Source organism: Microtus pennsylvanicus, chromosome 5, assembly GCF_037038515.1.
Source record: "Microtus pennsylvanicus isolate mMicPen1 chromosome 5, mMicPen1.hap1, whole genome shotgun sequence".
Lineage (NCBI taxonomy): Eukaryota > Metazoa > Chordata > Mammalia > Rodentia > Cricetidae > Microtus > Microtus pennsylvanicus.
Genome location: NC_134583.1, coordinates 116,657,256 through 116,676,517, shown reverse-complemented (window position 1 = coordinate 116,676,517; position 19,262 = coordinate 116,657,256). Strand labels below are relative to the sequence as shown.

The 19,262-nt window shown below is 40.7% G+C and overlaps 1 protein-coding gene across 1 annotated transcript in view; it reads right to left on the bottom strand.

The window, feature by feature from the left end:
- Exoc6 (exocyst complex component 6) overlaps window positions 1–19,262 on the bottom strand; it is a 138,929-nt gene that overhangs the window by 81,575 nt on the left and 38,092 nt on the right. The window contains exons 9-13 of the mRNA XM_075973922.1: window positions 16,682–16,765; window positions 9,381–9,427; window positions 9,130–9,250; window positions 7,478–7,549; window positions 4,554–4,651 (exon numbers count right to left, since the gene is read on the bottom strand). Coding sequence (XP_075830037.1) covers window positions 4,554–4,651; window positions 7,478–7,549; window positions 9,130–9,250; window positions 9,381–9,427; window positions 16,682–16,765 — 422 coding nt within the window. The remainder of the gene's footprint in view (window positions 1–4,553; window positions 4,652–7,477; window positions 7,550–9,129; window positions 9,251–9,380; window positions 9,428–16,681; window positions 16,766–19,262) is intronic.

Genomic DNA, 19,262 nt, shown 5'->3' with positions numbered 1-19,262 from the left:
CATATGGAATCTAAAAAAGCCAAACTCATTGAAGCAGAAAGGACTGGAAGTTAACAGAGGACTAAAGGCAAAGGGAAATGCTGGGTGAAATAGATGAAGTTCCAGACAGGGGACATAGCTTTTGAGAACAGTCACACAGTAGGATGACTGACTGCAATTCACAAGGTTTACTTCAAAAAGAGACAGACTATTTATTGCAGAGAGAGAAAATCTAACGAAAATTTACCAATTTGCTCCCAGACTTAAGGGCTTAGTGGTGACAAAAAATAAACAAGGCAAGACAGGGTGATGCTGAAGGCACTTCACAGACTCTTACTCCACTCTCTGCCACACAAGACAGGGTGATGCTGAAGGCACTTCACAGACTCTTACTCCACTCTCTGCCACACAAGACAGGGTGATGCTGAAGACACTTCACAGACTCTTACTCCACTCTCTGCCACACAAGACAGGGTGATGCTGAAGGCACTTCACAGACTCTTACTCCACTCTCTGCCACACAAGACAGGGTGATGCTGAAGGCACTTCACAGACTCTTACTCCACTCTCTGCCACACAAGACAGGGTGATGCTGAAGGCACTTCACAGACTCTTACTCCACTCTCTGCCACACAAGACAGGGTGATGCTGAAGACACTTCACAGACTCTTACTCCACTCTCTGCTACACAAGACAGGGTGATGCTGAAGACACTTCACAGACTCTTACTCCACTCTCTGCTACACAAGACAGGGTGATGCTGAAGGCACTTCACAGACTCTTACTCCACTCTCTGCCACACAAGACAGGGTGATGCTGAAGGCACTTCACAGACTCTTACTCCACTCTCTGCCACACAAGACGGGGTGATGCTGAAGGCACTTCACAGACTCTTACTCCACTCTCTGCCACACAAGACAGGGTGATGCTGAAGACACTTCACAGACTCTTACTCCACTCTCTGCTACACAAGACAGGGTGATGCTGAAGACACTTCACAGACTCTTACTCCACTCTCTGCCACACAAGACAGGGTGATGCTGAAGGCACTTCACAGACTCTTACTCCACTCTCTGCCACACAAGACGGGGTGATGCTGAAGGCACTTCACAGACTCTTACTCCACTTTCTGCGACACAAGACAGGGTGATGCTGAAGGCACTTCACAGACTCTTACTCCACTCTCTGCCACACAAGACGGGGTGATGCTGAAGGCACTTCACAGACTCTTACTCCACTCTCTGCCACACAAGACAGGGTGATGCTGAAGGCACTTCACAGACTCTTACTCCACTCTCTGCTACACAAGACGGGGTGATGCTGAAGGCACTTCACAGACTCTTACTCCACTCTCTGCCACACAAGACAGGGTGATGCTGAAGGCACTTCACAGACTCTTACTCCACTCTCTGCTACACAAGACGGGGTGATGCTGAAGGCACTTCACAGACTCTTACTCCACTCTCTGCCACACAAGACAGGGTGATGCTGAAGGCACTTCACAGACTCTTACTCCACTCTCTGCCACACAAGACGGGGTGATGCTGAAGGCACTTCACAGACTCTTACTCCACTCTCTGCCACACAAGACGGGGTGATGCTGAAGGCACTTCACAGACTCTTACTCCACTTTCTGCCATACAGATTTCTCTCTTTCTTTTTATTTGCTTTTCAACGTGGAGTTTCAGTGGTAATGCGCGCCTTTAATCCCAGTACTCAGGGGGCAGAGGCAGGCGGATCTCTGTGAGTTCAAGGCCAGCCTGGTCTACGAGAGCTAGTTCCAAGTCAGGTCCAAAGCTACAGAGAAACCCCCATCTCAAAAAACAAAAACAAACAATCAACATGGAGTTTCTCTTGTGTAGCTTTGGCTTTCCTGGAATTTGCTCTGTAGACCAGGCTGGCCTCAAACACACAGAGCTCCACTGCCTCTGCCTCCCGAGTGCTGGGATTAAAGGTGTGTTACCACCTCACCCAGCTCACAATAATACGGATTTCTTCTCCTTCAGTGCTCTATGTGATGCCTGATATTATAAGAAGTCACACAGAGATGACTGATGAACTTAGTTAGTATCATTATGAAACTGTCAATACTTTCCTACCCTTTCATTCCTTTCAATAATAAAAAAAAAATCAATAAAATATTTTTTAAACATAAGATAATGAGTATATTCTTTTGGTTTTGCTACCAATAATGCATAGCTATATTAAAATATGTACTCTATGAACATATTTATGTATTAAATATATTTATATGAACATATTACTTCATAGTTATCTATTAAAAATAAAAACGTGCCTTAAATTTCAGCACCCGGGAGGCAGAAGCAAGTGGATCTCTCTGAGTTTGAGGCCAGCCTGGTCTAAGAAGTGAGTTCAAGGACAGCCAGGGCTACACAGAGAAACCCTGCCTGGAAAATAAATAAATAAATAAACTATAAAGTTTTAAAAAACTTTAAAAAACCATTAATGCTTACAATTGAAACTACACATAGAGAAAGTACTACAATATTAATGAGATGATAAGTTTTGTCATGGAAGTAGCCAAACTGTAAATATCAGTATTGGTGAACATTTACTTCTCCCATCTTACTATTAAATGACAGTTCACTACTTGTAAGGCATTTGAAGACACCAGTAGGGGGTAAGGACAGCTTAAATCCATTTTAGGCAAAAAGCACTACTTAGAATGGTATCAAAAGTAGAAATTGAAATGTATTTGGGAATTAAGTATTACAACTGAAATGTTGTTTTCCTCCACAACTGCTATGGATGATGAAATCTATTCTGTTCTACTTATGTCTGTTCTATCTCTATTTGAACAAACACTTTAGCTTTCCAGTGAGAAAACATATTTCACAGCCCCTAGTTTTGGGGAGTAATGACCCTGCTAGCAGTCTTAAGACAGTTGATCGGAGTTAGAAAAACTACTAAAGAGGCCTTCAATTACAAAGTATGAACTCTAAGATTTTATATGTAAAAAGATATATCATATTAAATTTTAGGACTATGTCATAAATCACTGCCTCTAGCCATAAATTCTACCTCTAAAATAGTTGCTATAAAACTGATGACAGTTATATACAAATATTGTCCATTACCCATCTGTACCAGGACCCTGACAAGGAAAACTCCTAAATCTCATTTAGCTCACCTACAACTCCAGCAACACAGAAGGCAGGGGCAGCAAACAAGTTCAAGGCCTGTGTGGGCCATAGAGTGAGCTCATCCTAGGAAACTTACATGACCTCACTGTAAAATAAAAAGGTCTGGGCCAGAGAGAGTCCAGTGGGTAAGGGGGGCAGTGAGAGTCCAGTGGGTAAGGGGGGGCAGTGAGAGTCCAGTGGGTAAGGGGGGCAGTGAGAGTCCAGTGGGTAAGGGGGGGCAGTGAGAGTCCAGTGGGTAAGGGGGGCAGTAAGAGTCCAGTGGGTAAGGGGGGGCAGTGAGAGTCCAGTGGGTAAGGGGGGGCAGCGAGAGTCCAGTGGGTAAGAGTGGGGGACAGTGAGAGTCCAGTGGGTAAGGGGGGCAGTGAGAGTCCAGTGGGTAAGGGGGGGCAGCGAGAGTCCAGTGGGTAAGAGTGGGGGACAGTGAGAGTCCAGTGGGTAAGGGGGGCAGTAAGAGTCCAGTGGGTAAGGGGGGGCAGTGAGAGTCCAGTGGGTAAGGGGGGGGCAGTGAGAGTCCAGTGGGTAAGGGGGGGCAGTGAGAGTCCAGTGGGTAAGGGGGGGCAGTGAGAGTCCAGTGGGTAAAGCTGGGGCAAGTGATTGTGAATAATGCATTTATTTTTCTTAGAGACTTTAAGACAGCTAAGTTGTATAAACAGCACCTTCCCCAAGCCAGACTTAAAAGGCATAAATTTCTGTCTCCAATGTAAAATATCTTGAAATACAACCTTATAAGTATGTGATAATTTACTGGAAAAATTATAGATATTAAAACTAAGGTACAAATAAATTGATTATAAATGGTTCATTCACTATGGAAAACAATATGGCAGTTTTTTAAAAAAAAATAAAAAATATATTATCATATGATCCAGTATTCCACTTTAGTAAAACCCCCTAAATATCTAAAACAGGAACTGAGATACTGGCACACTCGTGCTTATGAGAATATTAAAACAGCCAATAAAACAACCTAGATACCTATCGATATGAGCAGAGAAAATGTGCAGACACATGCTGCGGCCTAGACTGCTGGCGGATGAACAGCATAAACAAAGCACAAGGGCATGCTAGGTGAACCCATGCAGACACAAAAGAGCAAATATTCCACAACCCCACTTACATGGGATTCTAGAGTAATGAAGTTTAGAGACAAAATAGGAAGGACGGTGGTTGTGGAGGCTAGAGGAAGGAGGATCCGAGTTCCTTTCTGTTTGGGAACCTGCAAGGGTTCTAGAGAGGAAGTGTGAATGTTAGCCATGGCCCTGTAAACTTACACATGATTCAGCTATCAAAGTGTGCATTTTACCACAACAGAAACTGAACACAAGCATTCTTATTACTATATGCAAAACCAACTGGTTAGGTGTTCGACGAACTTATTCATTATACTAAGGAACCATGGTGCAGACCCACCTGAAAATACCAGCCCATTTCTTCAGCAACGTTTCATTGTATTGATCTCTTATTTCAAATAAAAGGTCAAAAAGCCGGTTGACTGGAAAACCATAACCCTAAGACATAGAGAAAAAAAAAAGGTAAATCAAGTATGTTTAAAACGCTCACTGACCTAAATAAAACTACCTTCAATAAGGTTTCACCACTACAATCTGAACTTCTTTACTACTGAACTTTTTTACACTCATACACGACAGTTTTCCACACCATCAAGGAACTCATTCTCTCATATCCACACCACACTTCTCTACTATTTTACACATCAACTATCTTCTAGTATGTTACATTTGCTCAGAAAAATATCAATGAATAAAACAAACACCTGCCTTTGACTTGACAAAAGGAAAACAGAACTATAAATGTGCTCATAGTATGATTTTATCAGCTTTGTCTTACATGATAAAACATGATTTCTTCTTTGCAAAGAAAAGGCTGAGGAGGATGACGCTGACATCAATGACCACCATCACAATGGAGCTGGGAGGAGGATGTGGAAAGGACACCAGGAGGAGTTGAAATATTGAAGTTGGGGGTAGAATGTTCTAAATACATTATATTTATGATGAAATCGCCAAAATATAAACTCAAAATGTATTAAAACATTATTTTTCCTTAAAAATCGAAGGTTTACCAGGTCTTCTCCAAGAGCAACAGTGCTCTTAACCTCTGAGCTCTCTCTCCAGCCCTACACTTTTTTTTTTAAGTAAAAGTTCTTTAAGGTGGTAAAAGTGTCAATTTAAAAAACTAAAAATTAGGAAACATTCTTTTGTCTTTATGAAAAGATACTGACTCTTCAATGAGGAGATATAAATTAAAAAGATAGCATTCATTAATGTAGCATAAAAAGTACCTAATAATGAACCTACCAGTTTTCAAGAAATATGAAAATAATGAAGAATTTCTAAATAACTAAAAATCACTAGTGACTTATTTCAAAGCAGTAGTTAAGTTTAGGAAGACCTAGGCAGGTGGAGCTTATCAAGAGGTGGAGATAGGAAACAAGGAATTCAAGGCTAGCCTGGGGTACATAACAAGACACAAGACGTGGTCTCAACGAAAAACTGTGCTTTCAAAAGTTTACGTAACAACATTGTTGTTTTTCTAATGTCTCCATTACTTAAACCTCCTTAATTTTATTTGGTTCTCTGTAGCGTAGAATCTATCAAATACTCTAGATCCAATTGTTTTCAAAACACTGGTCTTAGAACTGTTTGCAATAGTCTTACAAGGAGATGAGGCATTTGAACTACAATATAAACCCATGATCCTACTTAGACTGGAGTAAATCTTGCATATCCCAGAAAGATGCCAACAGAGCTAAACTTTGTGCTTCATGATCCCATCACTTTATTTTGTCATGAACCTAACAAGCAGTTGACAGACTGATGACAGCTTAAAGAACCACGGCCCTACAGCATACTCTGAATGTTTCATTCATTAAGGAAAGCTGAGTTGAGTTGCTCACAGAGAAGCCCCTAAAATTAAGAAAGCCCCAAACAAAACTTATCAATGCAAGGAGATCAGTATGATGGATACACATATCACAAAATTTATAGGACATTCTGCATTACTCTGGGGATATCAAATTTCAAATTAATCAATAGGTAATAAAATAATTTACAAAGAAGCTGGCTAAATCTTTTCTTTAAGAAGAAAACCACTATTCAAAGACTCTTATAATGAAGCAAATAGTTCATACCACCATTTTCCAAACCATAAAAAGCATATTTGTATGTCTGTCTGTGTATGCCACATGTGTCTAGGTATCCAGAAGCCAGAGGCATCAGATTCCCTACAGCTACACTTACAGATCGTTGCAGCCACCTGACAAGGGTGCTGGAATCCAAACTCATGTCCTCTAGAAGGACAAAGTGGACTCTTAGCTGATGATGGATCTCTCAAGCCCCAAAGCATAGTTTTTAAAATTACAGATTTAAAAAAATGCTCTAAGAGAAAGAAAAAGGTTCAAAGGTCACATGTACGGGGAATACTGCATAGTCACATGTACCAGGAATAATGGATAGACACATGTACTGGGGATATTGCATAGTCACATGTACTAGAGAAAATGCATAGTCACATGACTGGGGAATGCTGCATTGTGACTTATACTAGGGAACACTGCATAGTCAATCACATGATTAAGGAACACTACATAGTCACATATACTGGGAAATACTAAAAAACCATGTCCCTTTGGAAGACTAAGGTATACATTTGTTCTGAGAACTGACAGAAAAACCTGTTTTATTTCATTTAGCATTTCTGAAATATTTTTATACTACTGGTACCTTGAAATTTTTTATTGTACTTATTTATTTACCTGTGTGTGAGGGGTGCATACATGGAGGTCAGAGGAAATCTTGTGGGAGTCAGTTCTCTCCTTCCGTTATGTGGGTCATAGTGATGGGACTCGGGTTCTTAGACTTGGTAGCAGCTGCCTTTACTGCTGAGCCACCTCACCAACAGCAAGCAACATGAGATCTCCCTATGTAGTGGGTAATTACCTACCCTGACCCTGAGATCTCACTATTTAGCCTAAGCTGGGTCAAACTCAAGATTTTCCTGATAGTCTCCTGAAAGCAAAGGTTACAGACAGGCACCACCATATCTGGCCTTTTTTAAAGTTAAAAAAAAGACTATATTCTTACTGAAATGGCTCGTATTTTAAAAGGTGCCAGTGTCTCCTGAGCTTTGTCCAAGCTTCAAAACTGCAAAGGAAGCAATGCATATAGTTTTGGGTAAGAGAATGTCAATCTATAAGTAAACTTTTTTACTATTGACTTACTACCATTAATCTACAATACAATAAAATATAGCCTATATTTTTTATGTCTTTGCACACCTGAAATTGCCACCAATCACATTAGGTTAACACCCACCTGCAAAGTGTCCGCAAAAATGACAATGAGATTCTTCAACTCCAGAACAAGGTCAGGGTCAGTGCAATAAGACTGTGGGGTTGGGGGGAGGGGGAGGGCAGGGGTGGCACATAGAAAAATAGAAACAAGTTAAAATTAAAAAATAAGAACCTGAAACTTTTCCTTCAATCTGGGAGTCTGAGAATAAAATTAAAATCTGGATTCCTTAGATCCAAGGTGCTTGCCTCGCCTCAGTTACATGTTTAAGAGAACGGAGCATGCTGTGTAAAAGGTCATGTGAAAGAAGGGATGCTGTGTCTCTGCAAATCTTTAGACTGCTGAGAAACTAGTTACAAATGCTAGCCGTGGTCTCCATATACACCATACACTTCTACTCCATCTAACAAAAGACATAGATATTACCTTTTCCAATATAAGATGGCAATTTAGGTATTTCTTAGTAACTAGCTGAAAGAAAATTAATACTTTTAAAAGAACAGAGCAATACACTGCCTCTTAATAACACTTAAGATTTTGAATGTGAGCCAGGTGGTCATGGCACATGCCTTTAATCCCAGCACTCGGGAGGCAGATGGATCTCTGTGAGTCAGCCTGGTCTCCAGAGTGAGTTCCAGGACAACCAGGGCTACACAGAGAAACCCTATTTGGAAAAACAACCAAAATGCCAACAACAACAAAAAGATTTTGAACATGATTTATATTTACTATGTTATAATTTCATATTTAATGTCATGGAATTAAGAGGACTATAGCATAAATGTACTATTTAGAGCTGATTTCAATATAACCCATGATAAAATGCAGCATTCAAGGGTTAGCTCAGAGGCAGGACACCTGCTAGTATACATGAAGCCCTGGATTTCGTGCCCAACAGCCCCAAAATACTTTATTCACTAAAATATTTTTTAAAGTTTTATTGCAATGTTTCACAAATCTATACTTCTTATCATAATTCTATACTTCTAATAAACATAAAGTATATTAGTAATCTAAATATGATAAAATTTTCTTTCACCTCTTTTAAATCTTAATTACCAATTATAGTAATTGATTACAAAATTTTAAATATAAGGCTACTTTACTGGAGATAAACTACTAAAACTATCTTCAGTTAAAGTCACACTGACCAATTATGAACCTAATAATGCTTACAGCTCTAGCATGTTAGCTGTTTCCACAAAGGGCATTAAGAAAATAGTTGGTCATTTAATTTTAAGCCATTAAAAAATAATCTCTCATGAAAGTTTATTATTTCAAGCGAGTCCAAGTTGTAAAAACTGTAGATTTTAAAATCTATAAATATTCTCAAACAAGCTTTACTGAGTTTTATGGTAGAGTTGATTTTGGAAACCAAAAATCTGAAATAATTAAAACCCCTTTCTTCACAGTGTTGCTCGGTGGTCTAATGAAGAGGTCGGTTGAAACTAATGGACTAGCCTAATTCTTCCCTTTCTGTAAGGCTCAAATAAAAGCATCTTGAGAAGCCCCAGGCAGTTCCAGAACTGCATCCTGATATAACCAGGCAGACGCCTTGATGTTACTCCTTACAAATCTGAGCAATTGCCTAGAGAGGCAGGATGATAAAGATGCAGCTTTCCACACTATACAAATCAAGCTGAATCGTAACTGTTAATGTAAATGGTCTAACTTACGGAGTGAGCTCTAAGGACAGCAATTATCTTCGCAAGGGCCATGTTCCACAGCTCATCAGTGTATGCCCTGGTTACTAGTCCCTGGGTCACGTGTAAAATATGGTCCTCCACCACAAAGAACCTACAATGGCAATTATCAACATAGCATGTATTTAGAGAAGAAAGGGAGAAAGTTCAAGTAGAAAATATTTTTGACATTTAACAAACTTTAATAAAATTAGTAATAGCTTTTTTCCATATTATATACGTACCCTACAATTTGAGTGAAATATCTTCTATAGCCATCAACTGTTTCATGCTGAAAATGAAAAATAAAAATCAATTTAAAACAATAAATACAGTAACAAAAGTTTCAAGTCACTATAACTTGACTGATAAATATTTATTGAGAAACTACTAAGTTCTACTTACTAATAAGGTACCACAGATACTTCAAATTAACAAAAATCTCTTTCTCTCATGGATTGTACATTCAAAAACAATTTTATTATTGTATGTGTGTATATATGGACACATACGCCACAGTACATGGGGTGGTCAGAAGACAACTGTATGGAGTTAGCTGTCTCCTTCTGCTTTCACTTGGGATCCAGGAATCAAACAAAAGCAGACAAGCAGCTCTGCCTACTGAACCATCCTGCTCACTAAGCCATCTTGCAGGCCCTCATGGAATGTACATTCCAAAGGAGAGAGATATTAAATAAGTCTAAAGGTAAGTGGGATTTCAGAGGCTACTTCTGTCTTTCACTTGAGCTAATACCTCACCATCCTACATAGTCTCGGATTCTAGGCTTCCCAGTATGATCTATTCTCACACAGCTATCAGGTGATAGACTGCAATTAGCTATGAGAACATTATATCCTCTACAAAAAACTTGGGGGGAGGGGTCGAAACAGGGTTTCTCTGTAATAGCCTTGCTATCCTAGAACTCACTCTGTCGTCCACAGAGATCTGCCTGCTTCTGCCTCCTAAGTACTGGGGTTAAAGGTGTGCGCCACCATTGCCAGGCCCAAAACCTTTTAAGTACCACCCATAACACTTTTATATCATCTATAATTAAAGTCAATTAGCTAACAAATGGGCCAGGGTACGGCTAGGGAGATAGCTGAAGTCTTGCTTGGCAGGTGTGAGGGTCAGAACTCATGTAAATGCTCGGTGAACATGGCAGCCTACCAGGAATTCTAGACTCAGTAGAAGAGGAAGGGGGTCCCCAGAGTACGCTGGCTAGTAAGGCTATCAGTGAGCTTTGGGTTTGATTAGAGACTCTCCCTCAAAGAATAAAGTGAAAGTGAGGTTGAGGATAATATCCCTACGTTAACCTCCAGCCTCCACAACACTGAATGTACATACATGCATTCACACACACACACATACACACATTAAAAAATGTGTAGAGACACATGAAACTGTGAAATACGTAACACATACAAACATGAAAATATGGAAAAAACATGTGGGCCAGGATAATAACTCAGCTGGTAAAGTGGCTGTTTACAAGCCTGAGAACCTGAGTTTAGGTCCCTAAAAGCTATGTTCAAAGCGCCAGATGTAGGGCTGGAGGAATGGTATAGCAATTAACATGCTTACTGCTCTTGCAGAATATCCAAGTTCAGTTTCCAGCTTGCATGTCAGATGGCCCACAACCAGTTCCAGATCTGATGCCCTCTTCTGGCCTCTATGGGCACCTGCACCCCACATTCACATACTCATACACATAAACATACACATGTAATTAAAAATTCTAAAAAACATATCAAATAAAGTCAGGTATTGTAGCACATGCTTGTAGTCCCAGTGCTTGGGAGACAGGCAGATCCCTGGGGCTCACTTGCCAGTTAGCCAGCTTAGTCAACTTGGCAAGATTCAGGCCAATGGATAACTCTGTATCTCTAAAAAAAAACCAGTACAAAGTGGTCAGTTCTGAAATCACATATACATAAACAACAAAAATAAACTCAACAGGTCATATTGATGTATACATAGCAATAGTAATCAAAGAAAATGAGGCTACTGATTTGAGAAGGAGGCGGGGCATGGGAAGAGTTGAAAGGAAGAAAAGTGACACAATTATATTTAAATTTAAAAATTTATTTTTCTAAAATACAAGGTGGACAGCACTTAAGGAACAGTCAAGGTTGTCCTCTGCCCGCCACACACTCACCCACCACGTGCACCTGCACACACATGAACATTCACAGACACTGAAAAACATGAGCAATTGTCTGATAAACCTTTAACAAAAACATAGAGGAAAACTCTATCTGATTTTTATCCATAAATTTGTTTATATGAACCACCTTATATCCCAAGTAAGTTCTAGATGACGGCTGATTTTACTTGTCAGCACAGTCTGGAGCCTCAGCAGGAGATTATCTAGGTTAAGTTGGTTTATGGTCATTTCTGGGAGGATTTACTTTGATTACTTCATTTTGGGAAGACCTACTCTAAAAGTGGGCAGCACTATTTTCTGCACTTGAGGCCTGAATTTTCGTCTGTTTATTCGTTTATTCATTCATTCATCCAGTTTAAAAGAAAGAGTGGAGCAGAAGCATGCCTGGAGCCCCTGCGCTCTTCTAAATGTGGATTTAATGTGGCCAGCTCTCTCATTCCTGAAGCTGTGGTCTTCCTGCTTCGAAGGACAGTGGCCTGGACTTGCGAGCTAACAAAATCTTCCCCCACACCAAGGTGAGTTTGTCAGGTTATTTTATCTCAGCAACTAGAAAAGAAACTAAGAGAGTGGATCCCATAAATGTGGTAAGATTTTCAAACATCAGGGTCTCTTTCAGTTGAAGGAAGTGAGATCATTAATATTTTGTGTTAATTATTTGTATTACATTTATTTAGGTGTATCTGTTTACATGTATGGAGAACAGCTTGCAGGAACCTGTTCTTTATTCCACCCTGCGGGTCCCACGCACTGAACTCAGGTCTCAGGTGCCCTTATCCTCTGAGCCATCTCACCTGCCTCGTTAATACTTTTTAACTTAAAAACAGGACAAGTGCTGACCAAAAGGCTCACAGGTGAAGACCACTTGCCACTAAGCCTACAATATGAGTTCAGTCACCAGGAATCAAATGGTAAAAAGAACCAACTCCTTCAAGTTGTCCCCTGATCTCACAAATGTACTAAAGCACTCATATACACACACGGGGCAGGGGGGAAGGAATATTTATTTTCATTTTATGGGTATGAGTATTTGCTTGAGTGTGCAACTCTGTATCATGTGCATGTGGTGTCAAGGAGGACATAAGAAGGTGTCAGTTCCTCCAGAAGAGTAACTTTTAACCACTGATTTAAAAAAAAATGCAAAGGGATAGAATTATTCAGTGACATAGTACTTATTATCTAATGTTTGTGAGGAGCTAGGTTCAGTCTCTAACACTGCAAAAAGAAAATGTACTCTACATAACATAAAGTTTTGTTATTTTCTGATAGTTGCTATATAGCATAGTATTATAACAAAAAATTCAAACATTACATATATGCTTGAGTAAAGTGTGCTTTTTCAACTCTAAAAACGAGGTTCCCTATACCCCAGTAAATTAAGCCAACTAAGCATATCCTGCATCTTAATGGAATTCTGTCTACTTGGTTTATAAGTCATCTACTATGCTTGTGGGTTCTTTCCATTTCTCCTTGGAGTCATGGCAATTCTGTTTTGTATGTCTGAATTAATGTTATCCAACGTTTATAGGTTTACAATAATCAACACTTAGATAGATAGATATTTTATTTCATTACTCCAGGCTTGTTTTTTTTTTTTTAACCCCACTAAATGGTTTTTATTCTTCAAGAAGTTACTCCACAAAGCTCATGAAACATCCTAAGTTACCACACAACAGCAATGTTCACTAGATACTGAACCCTAGCCTTACAGGAACTTTCCTTCAGAGCTGAGGACGCTGCAGGCTTATTAGAGCATCTCATCCCTCTAAGAACTTCTAGGATCTATTTATTTTTGTCCTCGTTTGTTGGTGTGCTGCCTAGGATTGAACTCAAAACTTCAAGCATGCTAAGCCAGCACTCTACCAATGAGTTCTGACAAAATTATGTGCTCTACAATTACCATCCAAGATACAAAGATATGCACATATCTCTAGATATACCTCACAAAGCTCCCTCACGCCTCTGCAGTAAACTATTCTGCCAGACTCCCAGTCTTTGACCCCCACTGACCCACTTTGTCCTATGGTTTTTGTCTTTTCAAAAATTTCAATTATGCCGGGCGGTGGTGGCGCATGCCTTTAATCCCAGCACTCGGGAGGCAGAAACAGGCGGATCTCTGTGAGTTCGAGACCAGCCTGGTCTACAAGAGCTAGTTCCAGGACAGGCTCCAAAGCCACAGAGAAACCCTGTCTCGAAAAACCAAAAAAAAAAAAATCCTAAAAATACATATTAGGTAGTATATTGAGCATGGTGGTGCACGTCTTTAATCACAGCTTGGGGGACAGAGACAGATGGATCTCTTTGAGTTTAGAGCCAAGCTAGACAGAACTACATAGTGAGATTCTGCTTCAAAAATAAACAAATGCCTCTAATCCCAGAACTCGGGAGGCAGAGACAGGTGGATCTCTGTGAGTTCGAGACCAGCCTGGTCTACAAGAGCTAGTTCCAGGACAGGCTCCAAAACCACAGAGAAACCCTGTCTCGAAAAACCAAAAAAAAAATTAAAAAAAAATAAAAATTTCAGTTACATAAGCCACACTGTACCAATTTCATATATCTGAATGTTTTCATATAGAATGGTGCTTAAAAAATGTAGCCATATTTGTGTGTTACTCTATATATCTAAGCACAATAATATGTTTATTCATAATGATGTAATTTGTCTACTAATGAGCTCACAGACATTGAGGATGGTTCTAGATTCTGGTATTTATGAATAAAGCTACTATAATCAGTCATATGTGAGTCACTATGGAAAGTTATGTTATCATTTCTCATAAATAACTACCTAGGGGGACTGTAGAATTGCACAATAGTTTATTGTTACAAATTGTCAAACCATTTCCCAGTAATATTATTTTATACCCACCAGAAGTATAAGAGAATCCAGTTGTTGAGTCCCACATCCTGACCAGCATTTTATACTGTCAACCTTTTTAATGTAAGGCATCCATAACATGGCAGTAATTCATTGTAGTTTTTGCTTACATTTTCCTGATGAAAAGTTATAATGAACATTTGTGTATCTTTAATAAGACGTCTATTTAAATCTCTTGTCTGTTTTTAAGGCTAGTTTATTTGTCATTAATTGTTGAGAGAGGCTTTTAGATAGCTTTATCTATTGATTATCTTAATAATGGGCTTTACACTCCCTAAAGCCCCTGACTTTAAGAAAGGAGACCTCGTTCAGGGCATCTGCTTGAAGGGCTCTAGATTTGGCCCTGTATCACTCAAAATCATTCTTTCCTATCCCAGAAATCCTTTTAGGATAAAAGCTACACTCAATGCCTCATTAAACCTACCTGGGTTTCTGCCTTCACTTAGGTTATAGTCAGTATTTTGAGGTGTTTTTCATGTGTATTATCTATGAACTTTCACAAACACATTTAGTCATGTAAATGTCACCACAGTCAAAAGTTTTAACTTAATTATATTTCCTGGCAGATCCCTAATACATTTAAGAAAAATCTAATTTAAAAAAATCTATACAGAGGCTAGAAAAATGGCTTAGTGGTTAGGAGCCCTAGCTGCTCTTACAGAGGACCAAAGTTCAGTTCCTACCACCCATGAGGAGGCTGACAACCACCTGTAATTCCAGTTTCAGGGGATCTCATGCTCTCCTGGCCTCTGAAGGTAACCCTAATCACATAAACAAACCTACCCCAGCCACATACACATATTTAAAAATAAAAATACAAAAAAAAGTCTATCTACTGTCTTCAGTTGTTTTGTTCAGTGTGACAAAGAATCATAGCACATAATTTACCATAGTATGAGAAACAAATTACCACTGCCTGACATTGTACTTGTTCGTCTGTATTTAATTCAACGTCTATCTTTCCTAATAGAATATAAACTCATGAGAGAAGGGACTGACCCAGCTTTGCTCACTATTGTGAGCACCTAAATCAATTACTAGAAATGGTAGGTGCTCAATAAATATTTACATGCTCTGAAAACTACAGCCAGGGACAGGCTGATGGCAGAGGTCACAGCACAGGAAAACTACAGCCAGGGACAGGCTGATGGCACAGGTCACGGCACAGGAAAACTACAGCCAGGACAGGCTGATGGCAGAGGTCACAGCACAGGAAAACTACAGCCAGGGACAGGCTGATGGCAGAGGTCACAGCACAGGAAAACTACAGCCAGGGACAGGCTGATGGCAGAGGTCACAGCACAGGAAAACTACAGCCAGGGACAGGCTGATGGCACAGGAAAACTACAGCCAGGGACAGGCTGATGGCACAGGTCACGGCACAGGAAAACTACAGCCAGGGACAGGCTGATGGCACAGGAAAACTACAGCCAGGGACAGGCTGATGGCACAGGAAAACTACAGCCAGGGACAGGCTGATGGCACAGGAAAACTACAGCCAGGGACAGGCTGATGGCACAGGTCACGGCACAGGAAAACTACAGCCAGGGACAGGCTGATGGCACAGGGAAACTACAGCCAGGGACAGGCTGATGTCACAGGTCACGGCACAGGAAAACTACAGCCAGGGACAGGCTGATGGCACAGGGAAACTACAGCCAGGACAGGCTGATGGCACAGGTCACGGCACAGGAAAACTACAGCCAGGGACAGGCTGATGGCACAGGTCACGGCACAGGAAAACTACAGCCAGGGACAGGCTGATGGCACAGGGAAACTACAGCCAGGGACAGGCTGATGTCACAGGTCACGGCACAGGAAAACTACAGCCAGGGACAGGCTGATGGCACAGGGAAACTACAGCCAGGACAGGCTGATGGCACAGGGAAACTACAGCCAGGGACAGGCTGATGGCAGAGGTCACAGCACAGGAAAACTACAGCCAGGGACAGGCTGATGTCACAGGTCACGGCACAGGAAAACTACAGCCAGGGACAGGCTGATGGCACAGGGAAACTACAGCCAGGGACAGGCTGATGGCACAGGGAAACTACAGCCAGGGACAGGCTGATGTCACAGGTCACGGCACAGGGAAACTACAGCCAGGGACAGGCTGATGTCACAGGTCACGGCACAGGAAAACTACAGCCAGGGACAGGCTGATGGCACAGGTCACGGCACAGGAAAACTACAGCCAGGGACAGGCTGATGGCACAGGTCACGGCACAGGAAAACTACAGCCAGGGACAGGCTGATGGCACAGGGAAACTACAGCCAGGGACAGGCTGATGTCACAGGTCACGGCACAGGAAAACTACAGCCAGGACAGGCTGATGGCACAGGTCACGGCACAGGAAAACTACAGCCAGGGACAGGCTGATGGCACAGGTCACGGCACAGGGAAACTACAGCCAGGGACAGGCTGATGGCAGAGGTCACAGCACAGGAAAACTACAGCCAGGGACAGGCTGATGGCACAGGTCACGGCACAAGGGCTCGCACTCACCACACTCGACTGTGGCTGCAGAACCAGGCGTGCTTGCTTCTTCCTTTGCTTCCGGTAGTAATTTTCAAACGTTTCTTCATCACCCTAAAGAATGTCAGGAGAATGATGGTCAAGACTGCCATCTCCAACCTCCCTCCTTCCCTTGCCCTCCCTGCTGAGAGAGCCTTCTTCATCCTCTGGGAGTCATGATCATTTTCCAAACTGGAACATAAATGACAAATGGCATTTCACACTGACAGTAAGACAAAGGCATTATAGCTCAAACACACACACAAAACCAGCAACTTTATTTCAAATTTACCTAAAATAAAGTTCAAGCAATTATACATTTTCCTACTTTACCACTTAAACTTTACAAGCTTTTCTCTGACCAAACTAAAAATGGAGGTCTTGATGATAATGCTAAATAAGAAAAAAAGTTGTCAAACTATTAGCTGGCCTCTCTCTCCACACCAGCCACACAGTCAGCGCGTCCACTACACTGTCCTCTTCCACTTTCAGGCTTTCACACACGCTCTTCCTGGTGGGCGGTTCCCAGTTCTCATTCTCTCTGTGACATTGTTACTCAGCTTTGGGACTCCTCCTGGATGTCAAGGCCCTAAGAGAGCTTTCCGTAGTGTGCCATTCAGTTATTCTATCACAATTCACACTTCCAACCACAGCACCATCCAACAAATAAATGGATGATGTCAAACTCAGATACATCTCCATCCCGTCTGCTCAGTAGGAATCCTTTCAGAAACAAAGAAAAAGTTGGGAATCACATTCTCCTCTTCGTCTAAGACTCCACAGGGGGAAAAAAGGGAAATTTAACAATAAAAAAAATTTTCAACAAAAAATTGATTTATTTTTTTTATATTAAGTAGCTATAAACCATTACTTTCCTAAATGTAACCTAAAATAAACTCATAATGCAAAAAATAAAAACAAAACTTAAGTATCTCCTATGTAAAGCCTTCTAATGTTCTTGTGGTCCAGCTACCAAAAACTCCAAAATAACTATGCTTACTGATTATGCAATTCTAGTACATTAACTGAAAAAATTTTTACTAAGAGTTTGAGCAAATGCAGAAGATAGGACATTAGGCATAATATAAAATATAACCTCATTGAAGCAGAGCCAAGCATCATTTACTTAAGATACATGGACAGTTCTCACGTGTATGGCTCACATGCATCCCTCTACTTTTGAACTCCCACTAGCATTACACTACCCTAACACAATTTTACCTGATTTAATGTGTTTTGTCTAAATGTTGTATTCTCTAATTAAAATGTTTTAGTGATCATTTTTTTGAACTTACTTACAAGAATCTTGATGTTAAAATTACTATTTCACTTCAGGTATAAATTATTCTAATTAGTACTTAATTGATCCAAACAGCATAAACATGTGCTATATTCTAATGACAAGTAAATAAAAGATAAATTTGTATGCGAAGCCAATATCTTTTAAATTTTTATATAATAGAATATTTTTGTTTTGTTTGTTCATTTTTTGGATTAACATTTTATTATTAATTCAATGGTTTTTAATATTTATTGTTTATTGCTATCAAAAACTAAGTCCTGAAGTTCTCTACCCATTTGTTCTTTTTCTTTGAAAACTGAGAAATAGAAACATCCAAAATAAGCACAAATAAAAGCAATCCATGACCACTAATCTAGCACTGCACACATGCAAGAGAAATACACAAGTCTGTGAGAAACACAAGAAAAGCAAATATATCCAAATCAGTAAAGCAGAGTGCCATTAAGATGAACCAGGGAGGAAGAGAAAAAAACCAGACACTTTTCAAAATGCTAGTCTTTTTTGAGACAGATTCCCCTATGTAGTCCAGGCTGTCTTCCAACTTGTAATCCTCCTGCCTCAGCCTCCTCCTCAGGCTAGAATTACAAGTAAGCTACACTAGATTCAGCAGTAAAGGGAGGTGTGGGAATTTTTTCTTGAGGGAGGTTGTGAGCCTTGCCTTTAACGTCTCCTAGTAATGCGCGATAAAGAGCCCAAATTGGTCATCTTCTATAACCAGGGCTTCCTAGCAGTGGGACTGTCACATCAACCCAGCCATACAAAACCTTCAACCTACAATCAGTCCTGCCTGCAAGATGTGCTGGGGCAATGGTGCATAACTTGTGGGAGTGACCAATTCATGACTGGTCCAACTTGAGGCCCATACCACAAGAGGAGCTCCAGCCTAACATACCTAGATGACCGAGAACCAGGAACTGGACAGCTCAGAGACCCAGGATAGAACCAAATACAATTGCAAAAAAAAAAAAAAATCAAAGAATTAAACCACAGCCGGGCGGTGGTGGCGCACGCCTTTAATCCCAGCACTCGGGAGGCAGAGGCAGGCGGATCTCTGTGAGTTCGAGACCAGCCTGGTCTACAAGAGATAGTTCCAGGACAGGCTCCAAAACCACAGAGAAACCCTGTCTCGAAAAAACAAAACAAAACAAAAAAAAGAATTAAACCACAGTATAGTGAACTTAGAAGGCTACTATGTTCAGTTTGATTCAAAGTCAATGAGACTGAGTTAAAAACAAAACAACCAACGCCCAAAGCCCATAGGCAGGGCAA